This window comes from Salmo trutta, unplaced genomic scaffold (assembly GCF_901001165.1).
Source record: "Salmo trutta unplaced genomic scaffold, fSalTru1.1, whole genome shotgun sequence".
Lineage (NCBI taxonomy): Eukaryota > Metazoa > Chordata > Actinopteri > Salmoniformes > Salmonidae > Salmo > Salmo trutta.
This window is the reverse complement of record NW_021822458.1, coordinates 443,377-456,913: the sequence shown is the minus strand read 5'-3', so window position 1 is coordinate 456,913 and position 13,537 is coordinate 443,377. Positions and strand designations below refer to the sequence as shown.

The window sequence follows — 13,537 nt, the reverse complement described above, 5'->3', positions numbered from 1 at the left end:
CTTTGTGTTGTTTTAAGGGTCAAAAATGACTCGCCACCATGTTTAACAGCAGAGAAAACCCCCTAAATGAATTATTTTCAACTTGAAATTTGATTACTGTTCCTAGAGTGACCCCAACATTGGAAAGAGTGAAACATCTCCTTAGTTCATATTTCCATGAAAGCTGTACACCACCAGGGTACAAAGATTGTCTTAGGGTCATTTTGGACCCGGCAGTTATAAAATCATTTACACACCACAAAAACACACACACACACACACACACACACACACACACACACACACACACACACACACACACACACACACACACACACACACACACACACACACACACACACACACACACACACACACACAATGAGAAATTGAGATTATGTGTGCTACTGATTGAACTCAGACAAAACTAAAACTTCCTTGTGGATGTGCAGCATCTCCCCTCCATGACCCCACACATGACTCAAGTTCACAGACAAAATAACAACAATTTCAGACAAAATAAACAAAATTCCAGACAAAATAAACATTTCTTGAAAGCATTGTTTACTAATGGGGAATGCAGTCAGAGGCTATAAAGGTGCTGCAGATGACAACCCCCCCAGTTCTCTCTTTGTTGAAGCCCTGAGGGCACGTTTCAGTGCCCAACAGGTCGTAGATCAGATTTCTTCAGATGTCCAGGAGGAACAAGAGAACAATAATTTAGAAGAGGAGGAGGTATCTGAAAAATAAGATGGGGAAGTATACAACCCAGAGCACCGTGCATCATCTTCAGATGAAGAAGAAATCCCCCAAGCTGAAAGAGAGACATTTTTGTCAAAGAACAGAAAAATAAAATGGTCCTTGTCACGAGGTTGAATGAATGGGACTGAACGTTGACGATTAATTTCCTGTAGGCTAGCACTAGCTGTAGCAACCTTCATTTGTCAAGGTCAATCAAAATCAAAATGTTGTCTCAGAAAATAAGATCAGATTTTTTAGATCCTCGTCGACAAGCAAAAAAGACTGCAACCACAGCAGCCCAAAGGGATAAAGACCCTGTGACTGCTGCATCTAGCACCTGCAGCAGTCTACCTGGTCCCCCAGCCGTGCACGGGCCCCACTTATGTCAATGATGTCAATAAAACATTGCCAGCCTCCACAGAGCAAGATGTCAACCTCAACCCAACCGGCGACTGCTGCAACAGCTCTGCGTTAGCCAGGCCCCACGCGGAGCATGCAAGGCCTACTACTGCTAGTGTCCTGTGTGAATTTAAATATGCTCTCTCTAATTCTCTCTTTCTCCCTTTCTTTCTTTCTCTCGGAGGACCTGAGCCCTAGGACCATGCCTCAGGACTACCTGGCATGATGACTCCTTGCTGTCCCCAGTCCACCTGGCCGTGCTGCTGCTCCAGTTTCAACTGTTCTGCCTGCGGCTATGGAACCCTGACCTGTTCACCGGACGTGCTTGTTGCACCCTCGACAACTACTATGATTATTATTATTTGACCATGTTGGTCATTTATGAACATTTTAACATCTTGACCATGTTCTGTTATAATATCCACCCGGCACAGCCAGAAGAGGACTGGCCACCCCTCATAGCCTGGTTCCTCTCTAGGTTTCTTCCTAGGTTTTTGGCCTTTCTAGGGAGTTTTTCCTAGGGAGTTTTTCCTAGCCACCGTGCTTCTTTCACATGCATTGCTTGCTGTTTGGGGTTTTAGGCTGGGTTTCTGTACAGCACTTTGAGATATCAGCTGATGTACGAAGGGCTATATAAATACATTTGATTTGATTTACTGCACCCATAGAGAAAACAGGAAAAAATATCAACCTATTGGAGTATATTGAACGAGGGCTCAGTTCAGCACAAAACATCAGATTTTAGCTGCAATTTTGTGCAGATTTTTAAAAATTATTGTTTAGAATTGATCAAAGGGCCATTCTAAATTGTTAAACGGGCTGGATCTGGTCCGTGGGTCTCCATATGACAACCAGGGCAGGATGGCAGCACAAAATGTCATAGGGATGACCCCAGGGCCCACAAGATATGCAGTTGCCCATGCCCAGGACATCGCCTCAACATTCTACATGTTCATCACACCAGCCATCGAAAAAATCATACTGGAGATGACAAATTTGGAGGGTTTCCGTAAATATGGAGACATCTGGAAAAGGATGGATGTGATTGACCTGCGTGCCTACATAGGGCTGCTATTCCTAGCGGGTGTGTAGAGGTCCCGAGGCGAGGCTACATGTAGTCTCTGGGATGCAGAGAGTGGAAGGGAGATTGTCCGCGCTACAATGCCACTGAAAGTCTTTCACACTTTCTCAAGAATGCTACAATTTGATAACCGTGAGTTAAGACCTGCAAGACATGTGAGAGACAAACTGGCGGCCATAAGAGAGGTCTGGGAGAAGTGGGTGGAGTGTCTGCCATACTGTACCTCTACAACCCTGGGCCTGAAGTAGCAGTGGATGAGCAACTGGTTCCATTCAGAGGTAAATTTGTATTTTCATATCTGTAATGTAAGTGATTTTCACTGTTCATTTTATTATGTATTGCTGTAATATCATTGATTTTTGTGATTGTTTTCTGTGACACTGATACTAATTACTGATACTGATCTTTAATCAAAAGGTTGCTGTCCTTTCCGGCAGTATATGCCCAGCAAGCCAGCAAAATGTGGCATTAAGATATGGGTGGCCTGTGACGCACAATCCAACTACGCTTAGAAGATTCAAGTCTACACAGGGAAGCTGACCAGTGGAGGTCCCGGAGAAGAACCAGGGGATGCGGGTTGTGACAGATGGACTGAGAGGGCACAATGTCACGTGTGACAATTTCTTCACCTGTTATGAACTCAGCCAGCAGCTCCTGAAGAGGAAGATCACCATGGTTGGCACAGTCAGAAAGAACAAGCCTGAGCTCCCCCCTGCACTCCTCGCAACAAGGGGGAGAGAGACCTTCTCATCAAAGTTTGCCTTCACCCCCTCCACCACTCTAGTTTCTTACCTCCCAAAGAGGAACAAGAATGTGGTCCTCCTGAGCATACTGCACAAAAAGGCTGAGATCAGTGATCGTGAGGACAGGAAGCCAGCCATCCTGGACTACAACCACAACAAAGGAGGCGTGGACAACCTGGACAAGGTGATTGGAACTTACAGCTGCAGGAGGATGACTGCCCGCTGGCCCCTGGTCAGCTTGCATAACATCATTGATGTGTCCTCATACAATGCCTTCGAGATATGGAACAAGATCAAGCCTACCTGGATGCCTGATAAGCGGAACAAGAGGAGGGTGTTCCTGGAGCAGCTGGGAAAGCCACTTGTAACCCCATACATTCAAAGAAGAGAGCACCTCCCCCGTACAGCAGCCTCTGCAGCGCTATGTGAAAGCTGTTCAGGGGGCTGAATCTAGTCCTGATCCACCTGAGGCTGCAGCTGGGGCAGGCAAGAGGGGGAGATTCCAATTCTGCCCCCCAAAGAAGGACTGTAAAACAAATACTATGTGCTGCACATGTGGGAAATACATCTGCAAAGTCCATGCACACACACTTGCATACTGTCCTACATGTGCTAATTAGAGTTGATTTACTTATTTTCTTCATGTTTTTGCTTTGTATCTATTATCTTATTTTATTCTTATTAATTGTTGTTGTTTATACACCTTGTGGGAGGGGGCAATGGTTAAAACAATGGGAGAAGACTTGTATTTTGCAGTTGAATTCCTCATTGTACAGTATATAAGAATATATTACTGTTGCCAAAAAAGTTCAAGACTGTTATTGTTTCCCTTCAATAAAATGCATTCAAAACAACTTTCTGCACATTTCTGCTACTTTCTTAGGCTATACAATTGCTATCTCTTGCTAAAAAATGTATGTTTACACCTATGCAGTACCTTAAGCAATAATAATAATAAACCTCTACTTTAGTAAAGAAAACAACTATGACAGGTGTGTTGTAATAAAAATGAGTGGTGTCCACTGATTAAATGCAGTCTTTCTGCATTGTGAAGAGGTAAAACCCAGATATTCACAAAGTTTGTGAGGAATGACAGGTTGTTTCTTCATGCAAAATAGAATTTAGGGGGGTTTAAAATTCAATTAAGCTGCTTCATTTTAGGGGTTTAGCGAAGGCGGGTCATTTTTGAGCCTTAGGACAAGGGTAGTATACAGAATGTAAAGACAACACAAGGGTTAAGCATGTCCCAGTTTAGGTCACCTAGCAGGACAAATTCAGACTTGGTGTAAGGGGCCAGGAGAGAACTTGGGGCATTTAGGCTATAGGCCGGTGCTGATGGTGAACGATAATACCCAGCAACAGTCAACAACGAGCTATTTGAAAGTTTAATGCTTAAAACCAGCAAATCACATTTTTTGGGGACAGACTTGGTGGAGACAACCGAGCACTGAAGGTGTTCCTTGTTAAAAATTGTCACTCCACCACCTTTGGAAGATCTGTCTTGCCGAAAGTGGTTATAACCAGAAAGGTTAACATCAGTGTTCAAAACACTCTTTCTTAGCCACGTCTCAGTAATGACCAACACATCTGGATTGGAGCTGTGAACCCACACTTTCAATTGATCAATTTTAGGTAATAAGCTTCTAGTGTTAACTTGCAGAAAACCAAGGCTTCTACGAAAGCAGAAATCAGTGAAGCAGATATCAGAGCACAAGGCAGAATTGGGGCTAGTAACAGCAGATGGGCCAGGGTGTACATTTCAAAATATCATCAGCAGTAATACAATCAGGGCACGGCAGAGGACAGGGAGAGCTCTGCAGTGTTGATTTAAGACATTTGAATGTGCATCAGATCATATTGTACAGCAATTTCATCAGGCAACATGAATACAAAGCTGGTGAGAGGTGGTTAGAATAGGATGGGAGGCCAAGACTCTGTGTAACTAATAGGGAGTCAGTCCTGAGAGTGGGAACAAACATAGTCTGTCCCACGGTCGGGTAAACAAGCAAGTCCATAGTCAACAAAGCCTGCAGGAGTCATGAGGCAAATAGCATAAAGGAAAGGCTGTGCTCTGTGGTTCTCCTCCTCGTTCTAGTAATCGAGCAGCTGAACAATTCCCTGGGTTAACCAAGATAACACATATCCCTTTGTTGCCTGTAATATTAACTCGTGATACACAAACCTTTACTTAAAATCATTTCAGACAGTGTCTGTCTGTCCGTGGTTCTCCAGTTGAATAGCCCTGCCATACATCATCCCCACATACTCAGCACTTGTTTGAATTGGTTGCCTACAAACCCAGATTTTTGATTGAGGTCATTTTTGTTTTGGTCTGTTTGTATTTTTGTTAAATTGGAATTTGTAATTAAAACCCATTGAAAATATTGAGTGTCAGAAATGTTATTTTTTGTTTTTTACTGAGCTACTCAAAACAGAAAGAGAGACTAGTCGAGGTAAGCCCTGCCGCTTCAGTGCTGCTATGGGTAAAGTTCCCCCTAGAGATGCTTGAGGGAGACATGTTCACACACTTCTGGCATATACTTGTTACAGAGCCACCATGTACTAAGATAGTTTAACTCAATGACAAGAGTGTGCAAAGCTGTTAGCAAGGCAAAGGGTGGCTACTTTGACTCCTGCTCTGATGCTTTGTAGATACGGGTTTGTAATGTTCTAGAATTTTGATGATGTATATTTTGGGAAGCAGAATGCTAAAACGTGAATTTTTACCCAAAAGATGCTCTGATCTTCATAACACAGTACACTTATAGAGTAGGCTACGCATGTGCTATTTCTTTATTTAGTTGGCATTTTGTAGGATGAAATCTCTTGAGCTGCCCAATCTAGTTTTCAATGTCTGTTGAAAAATTGTGCCAGTGCTTGGCTAGGAACTGCAAACAGCTGGGCGACATAGGTAAGGCTTTTAATGTGTCACTTTAAAAGTAACAATTTGTCCATAAAAATAAAATGGAAGAGATTTAATAATTGAATTCAACAACGGAAAAAAAAATGTTTGCTTTGACTTTTACTTACAAGTCTGTCTTCCTTTGACAACACAGAATATATTCAGCTTGGCCCAAGATGGCTCCCCTCAGTTGTCCACATTGTGAAGGAGAAGAGTTCATCTTGGCCTTCAGGTGTGGCGAGACCCTGAAGCCTGCACATGGCCATAACTACATTACCCACCTTGTTTTTACCACTACATCACTGATATTAACAAAGAATCATAAGTAATATTGTAATAATTCATGTGAATGTGAAAACACGATCATCCTTGTGCTCCATTGATGTCTGTTTGTGCGGAGCTTGATTAGTAATGCCTAGGAATACAAATGTGAACGCTATGTCATTTGAGAAAAGAGATACCTATGAAAAGATGTTATGATTTTATGCAATTCATCACTACAGCTGACTGAACAGCAGCTAATGCTACTTGTCAGTGTGAATCATTTCTCCTATTTCCCCCTTTCAGAGGTATAACATTACAATTGTATAGCTAATAGACTATGTGTTTGTAGATGGACTGAGGTGAATGTGCTTCTCCAGCCCAGCCACGCTGAGAGGTGTATGGGGAGAGAGGTGATCCGGCCGATTGCCATAGAAACACCAGCTTTTCTGCGTTTGAATGTATATTTATTTACTATTAATTATGAATTGTGTTACATACTCCTGTATGTAACACAATTCATAATTAATAAGTATGTAAGACATAATTCATAATTAATAATAAATAAATACAAATTAAAACACATAAAGTCTGGTGTTACTATGTTAAACGGTGTTGTTATATTTCAGTCTTCTATGATGTATAAAAAGTGTAATATAGGGATGCAAACTCAAAATTGAGTACATTTGAACTCTATATCTGACATGCTACATGTGTCTTCTTTTTTTAACCTCTACGGGATCAGTGTCCCTATAGCGAGACGGTTGTTGCTAACATGCGCTAATATGTGTGCAGCACAAGACCCAGAAGAGGGAGGGTTGATTCTCATGACTATATGTGACTGGCTGTGCTGTTCTGATGCTGGGGAGAAAAAGGACAGCAGCTTGGAATATCCATCACATATGTGTCAGAAGAACAAAGGCTTTGCCTTTTACTTTTTCTTCTGGTCAGGAGGACTACTGTATGCTGTATTAAACTGATGATGCCAAACACCAATATACAGCCAACTCCTGATAAGTGTGCATAGCGTATTGCAGTTTACCAATCTTCATTTTGGAGATTGAACAATCTTTTGGTGATTGTGTTGCTTTTTATCGGTATCTTTTTGTGCCAGTTAAATGCACGCATTCATGACCGTCTCAAAGCCAATGCTAGACCAACATTAGGAGTTGAGTCCGGAGTAGCTGATGTGACTTTTCCTATTTTTCTGCATGTTTCAGCCTGCAAGAGAGAGTCATGCTAAAGGAATGCAGAGCAAGGACCACCACAAGATACAGCAAGCACAGACTAACACAACCCATATGAATGCACTCTGTTACCTTGACAACAGGGACACACCCTATCTACCCCCCCCCCCCCCACACACACACACACACACACACACAGACACACACACACACACACACACACACACACACACACACACACAAAACACACATACACACACACACACACACACACACACACACAAAACACACACACACACACACACAAAACACACACACACACACACACAAAACACACACACACACACACACACACACACACAAAACACACACACACACACACAAAACACACAAACACACACACACACACAAAACACACATACACACAGTCACTGATCTCCTGGTGATTTGAACCCAGCCAATGTCATCATCGATCATTTAGTCAATGCTGATTGGAATATAATCCAGCCAGGTGGATATTGATGGTTGTCAGGGTTAATGGTTATTGTCATGCCAGCCTCTTCCACAGTGGCTCCTATACTGTTCTCTGTATGGTGTTGCCAAGCCAACTGTGTTATAGAATAGATCCTGATCTGCTTGACTGTTCCAAAACACACAGGGAGTGGTAGACTACTGTGGGCTGAGGTAGAGGCTAAGATAATACTGTAACACTACGATAGAGGTGGACAGAGGGGGAGAGGTGAGCCATGAAGGGAACAGCAGTAGTGAATCTCCAGCTGATCTAAATGTGTTCTCTCTCTGGGGACTATAAAGATGTAACTGAATAAAATGGTATTTAATTCCAGAAACATCATCCCACCCTCTTCATCCATATAACTATTTTTCCAAACATGCTAGTGTGTACTCTTGTCACCCCTATCTCCATCTGTGTTCATCATCATTGGTATAGATTTGTGTGAATGAGATCCGTGTGTTAATGCGATATGAAAAACATTCCAGGTCATCAATGTCTATTTTATCGTGTTGAATTCAAAGATGAGGACTCAAAGACATCAAGTCTAAACTCTAACCCCCTCCCTCCCTCCCTCCCTCCCTCCCTCCCTCCCTCCCTATAGGCTACACACACTCATAATCAGACGGGCGTTGCCTGTTCTTTATAAATTCCTGAACAAACTTTTTCACAGCTCTTGCGCAGTACGCTACTTCCCCACCCTGTTCTGTTAGTGTCTCTCCTCTGTTCGGTAAGTAACCGTTTTTCACTTATTCTACTATTACTATTGGTGTCTTTGGTTTAACGGAGTAGGTTATCTAGTGTTATAAACAGGTCTCACACAACTGTAACAACTGTTTCCAAGTGTGACTAGCTACTGATCTGTCTCATCCAGAAAACTTGTAGGCTATAATGTTCATTAGTCTTCGCTTGATTTGATTCAAAAATCTGTTATTCTATGGTTTGTTATGCAGGATGATGGGCCATACTATTTACTGATTACATTATGTCATAGTTTATTTGTAGGAAAACCTTTGAACATTGAAGCAATGTTTTTGTTTTAGAACTCTATTACACCTACAAATGTTTTTCTTAGCGGGTTCAAGTCATTTTATAGGCATTACTCACCAATTATCATCAGCCTGATTTCTTTACACTGAACTGTTGCAAAACCCTTTCTTCTCCTGTCACACCCCTCTCCATCCCCAAATCCCCACACTTCACACTTAGTATGATGTGTCACATGGTCAAGCTATGACAGAGGTTAAAGGAAAGTCTGCACAGCTAGAGATGTTGGATGTTACCAAAGAAAGGGGGAGGCACCAAAAGAAAGAGGAGGGGTCTGAGGTAGAGGGAATGTGTAAAGGAGTGGAAGATGACAGGTTAAATGCCAGGAAATAACACCAGCCAAAGACTGTGCTTTCAGAGACAAAGAAAGCCAACTCCCATCCTCCCTAAATGTGCATTGTTAATTCGTTTTCTGCAAAGGGATAGTTTGCTATTAGTCAATTAGTGATATCAAGACACTCACTGTACTGAGTATGTATCTGCTACTGTAACTTACACCTCCTCCCTCTATTTCCCCTCCCCTCTCATCTCCCCCTCCCTCTCTCCCCTCCCATCTCCCCCTCCCTCTCTCCCCTCCTCAGTGTATCCTTCTCTCTGCAGCCATGCCGTCTCAGTTGGAGAGATCCATGGAGTCCCTGATCACGGTGTTCCATCGCTATGCCGACAAGGATGGTGACTGTAACACACTGAGCAAGAAGGAGCTGAAAGAGCTGATGCAGACAGAACTGGACAGCTTCCTGAAGGTAACACTGACATCCATCTCTCTCTCTCTTTTCTATCCCTCTGTTTTTATCTCACTGTCCCTCTACACTTTCCCTGTATTTCTTGTCTTACCCTCTGTCACTTTATTAGAATAAAAAGCACCCAAAGTTAATCTAACCTCCTCTTCCTTCCTTCCATCTCTCTTTTTTAAATTACATTTTTTTACATTTAACCTTTATTTAACTAGGCAAGTTAGTTAAGAACAAATTCATATTTGCAGCGATAGCCTACACCGGCCAAACCTGGACGACGCTGGGCCAATTGTGCGCCGCCCTACAGCCTGGAATCAAACCAGGGTGTCTGTAGTGACGCCTCTAGCACTGAGATGCAGTGCCTTAGACAGCTGCGCCACTCGGGATCTCTCACTCACTCACTCACTCACTCACTCACTCACACTCTCTCTCTCTCACACTCTCTCTCTCATTCATTCATTCACTCATTCAATCACTCACACTCACTCACTCTCTTCATCTCCTCCATCTCTCCTTCCCTCTCAGTCTCAGAAGGACCCAGCCGCCATAGACAAGATCATGAAGGATCTGGACCAGAATGGTGATGGGAAGGTGAGCTTCGAGGAGTTTGTCTCTCTGGTGGTGGGCCTCTCCATCGCCTGTGAACAGATCTACCAGCTCCACACCCAGAAGGTTGCTGCCAAGAAGTGAAGGAGGACAGGACAAGGAGAAAGAGAAGCAGAGATGGCTGTTTTTATATATGTCATTTTTATAAATAAGTCTTACTGTTGTGAATAAACAACGGCTGTCCCAAACTGTATCTCTGTTTGTCACATTTGTTGTATTTGGCCTGTAATTTGTCCCATACGTGTAAGACAATAGACAGTGCCAGTCACGATCCATCCATCCTTAGTTTTCTCCTATCACAGCCATTAAACTCTTTAACTGTTTTAAAGTCACCATTGGCCTCATGGTGAAATCCCTGAGCAGTTTCTTCCTCTCCAGCAACTGAGTTAGGAAGACACCTTTATCTTTATAGTGACTGGGTGTATTAATACACCATCCAAAGTGTAATTAATAACTTCACCATGCTCAAAGGGCTATTCAATGTCTGCTTTTTATTTTTACCCATCTACCACTTCTTTGCAAGGCATTGGAAAACCTCTTTGTAGTTTAATGTGTGTTTGAAATTCATTGCTCGACTGAGGGACCTTATAGATAATTTTTTTTTTTTTTTTTACAATATAATTATTGGCATTTTTTTTGCAATTTAACAATCATCAGCAAAATATGACAATCAGACAATGCCCCATTATTCCCCCATCCTTACAGATAATTGTAGGTGTGGAGTACAGAGATGAGGTAGTCATTCAAAAATAATGTTAAACACTATTATTGCACACAGATTCCATGAAACTTATTATGATTTGTTAAGCACATTTTTACTCCTGAACTTATTTAGGCTTGCCATAACATAGGGGTTGAATACTTATTGACTCAAGACATTTCAGCTTTTCATTTTTCATTAATTTGTCAACATTTCTATAAATAATCATTCCACTTTGTCGTTATGGGGTATTGTGTGTAGGCCAGAGACACAACATCTAAATTTAATCAATTTTAATGCTGTAACACAACAACATTCGGAAAGGATGCACGTAAACACCCAAACCAAAAGAGAATGGGTTTCAAACGGGTACTGAAAGACACCCATGAAAGTTGGCAAAGCAACAAAAACAGGGTTATAAAAGACACCCACAAAGGATGCCCGCTCGATTTGCCTAAGAAAATACAAATTTAAGGAAAAACCCACACTGTCACACCCTGATCTGTTTCACCTGTCTTTGTGCTTGTCTCCACCCCCCTCCAGGTGTCGCCCATTTATACCTGTGTTTTCTGTTTGGCTGTTGCCAGTTCGTCTTATCTAGTCATGCCTACCAACGGTTTTCCTGTACTCCTGTTTTCTCTCTAGTACCTGTTTTCCCAGTTTTGAACATTCTGAGCCTGCCTGCCATTCTGTACCTCTTGGACTCTGCTCTGGATTACTGACCTCTGCCTGCCCTGGACCTGTCGTTTGCCTGCACCCTGTTTTGTAAATAAACAATTTATTTCAAACTGTCTGTATCTGGGTCTTATCCTGAGCCGTGATACACACCACCTTAGGATAGGGACTTATAAAGAACATGGACTCTGGCTTTATTGAGTCTGTCACAATGTCTTTGAGAACTCAACTTGATCGGCTCTCTCAAGTTAACCTCGTGGGTCGTTTTGCTTGGCAGAAAATGACATTACTGGGTGATTTTGTATTCACCAAGATAGGGTTCTTAAGTTGTTTTTGCCGGCCGTTGTGACTAAGTCCCCTCTTACTTTTTGTGTGTTCAGGATTGTAAAGTTTACCTTTGAGAAACATACTGTTCCTGACATCTAGCTGGAAAAGGAATTAGGCAGCTGAATCTAAATGCCCAGTTGAGGAGGAACCAGGTGGTGTTGGCAAGTCAAGTACAGTTTGGAGACCAAATACCTGATGACTCAACACTCAGGAAAAAACACAGGATCTTTCCCTACAAGTTGGACCCCATCATCCTGGACTGTAGTAGTGTGAGAATAGGGACTCTATGCAGAATGGTGATCATGCTGGTCATTTTAAGTACTCCTGCTTATTCCCTCCTGTTTTCTGGAATCTTCCAACTGTGTTTTCAGGAGAACCTTGGGAGTTTACAAAAGTTACTGGAATTTAGCCAACCTAACAGTATGTGACGTTCTAGTGCTTTGTGACCCAAGTCCTGAGGTGGGCACTCTGGAGAAGGTGAGTCTGCAGAGCTGATTAGCTGTGAGTGGTGCAGCTTGAGGAAGCTGTCCGTTGTCTTCTTCCAGACCAGCCCAGAGGAATGTCTGTGGCTCGGCACCTAGTTCAAAATGACCCACCACGAGGGAGGTACGAGGCCTGCAGATGCTCCACATACAGGTGTCAGTCAAACTGTGGACAACCCATGCCAGTTGCTAACATCAGTAGTCTGTACATAGATGGATGAATGTTTGTTGTTTACAAAACTTATCAACATTGATCTCTGTTTGGAGAATCCCTTGTCATATATTTTTGCTAAATAAACCAAGTCTGTTACCTCACGTTCAACAGAATGTCAACAAGTTCCCCACCAAACTGCCATTTGATGAAGCTGCCAGGAGATTGGTCAGCTATAACAAAGCAACAAAAGAAAAGGTGAGTGCTGTCTGAGACTAGCTAACAAAATATGTCCCTCCTGTTGCTTTCTTCGAAATCAGATGTTCAACTAACAATTTATTTTAAACAATCCCTTCACCAAGATCTTTTGTTTGCGTCCCTTTCATGTAGGTAACAACAACAACTACACTAAAACTAACAACACATGGGCTCCAACGGTGCAGAGGCGCATGGCCACACGGCAGCAGACCGTCACGTTCTTGGATTATGACAGAGACGATGATATGGCCGAGCTCCAACCCATCTTCACTGGACCAATCATAAAGTACGAGGTTTATCTATCTCCTAGTCCTGTGTCATGTTCATTAGGCAACAAACAGAAAAAAATGGACTGAAATAGGGAGGGATTATCTGAAATTGTCCAATAAGAAAAGCTCGTTTTCATTTTCTGTTGCAAAGCATTTTGCTTCGGTGTGCCCTAATGAATACAAACAACCCTGTCATAAGTAGAATTCTAATGTGTTTGTTCCGGATGGTAATCAGTGGATGATTGTGCTGTAGGTTGATGGTGTACCCCCCTGCTCCGGCCAAGGGGGGCATATCGGTGACTAAGGAATAACTCTATTACTTAATTACTAACCAAGAAGAGAAAGTTTGTAAAGGTGTTCCCGGTCATTGCATACGATAGTCCCATTTCTGAGTGTGCTTATCTGATTCAACTTATTTTTGTTCTTGTCACTGACAGTCATGTAGTAGACATTTTCTCTATTGTACTGTGCTGCAACTACAATG

At 42.4% G+C, this 13,537-nt stretch overlaps 1 protein-coding gene across 1 annotated transcript; it reads left to right on the top strand.

Moving 5' to 3' along the window:
- Positions 1-8,404: 8,404 nt before the first annotated feature.
- On the top strand, positions 8,405-10,384 carry LOC115182331 (protein S100-A1). The gene is made up of 3 exons (XM_029743945.1): positions 8,405-8,534; positions 9,433-9,594; positions 10,111-10,384. The coding sequence occupies exons 2-3, from the start codon at positions 9,454-9,456 to the stop codon at positions 10,273-10,275; spliced, it is 306 nt and encodes a 101-aa protein (XP_029599805.1). The 5' UTR covers positions 8,405-8,534; positions 9,433-9,453; the 3' UTR covers positions 10,276-10,384.
- The last annotated feature ends 3,153 nt before the right edge of the window (positions 10,385-13,537 follow it).

Coding starts and splice junctions, on each gene's coding strand:
- LOC115182331 (XM_029743945.1), top strand. CDS start 9,454: ATGCCGTCTCAGTTGGAGAGATCCATGGAGTCCCTGATCACGGTGTTC. Junction 9,595..10,110: donor AACTGGACAGCTTCCTGAAG/GTAACACTGACA, acceptor CTTCCCTCTCAG/TCTCAGAAGGACCCAGCCGC.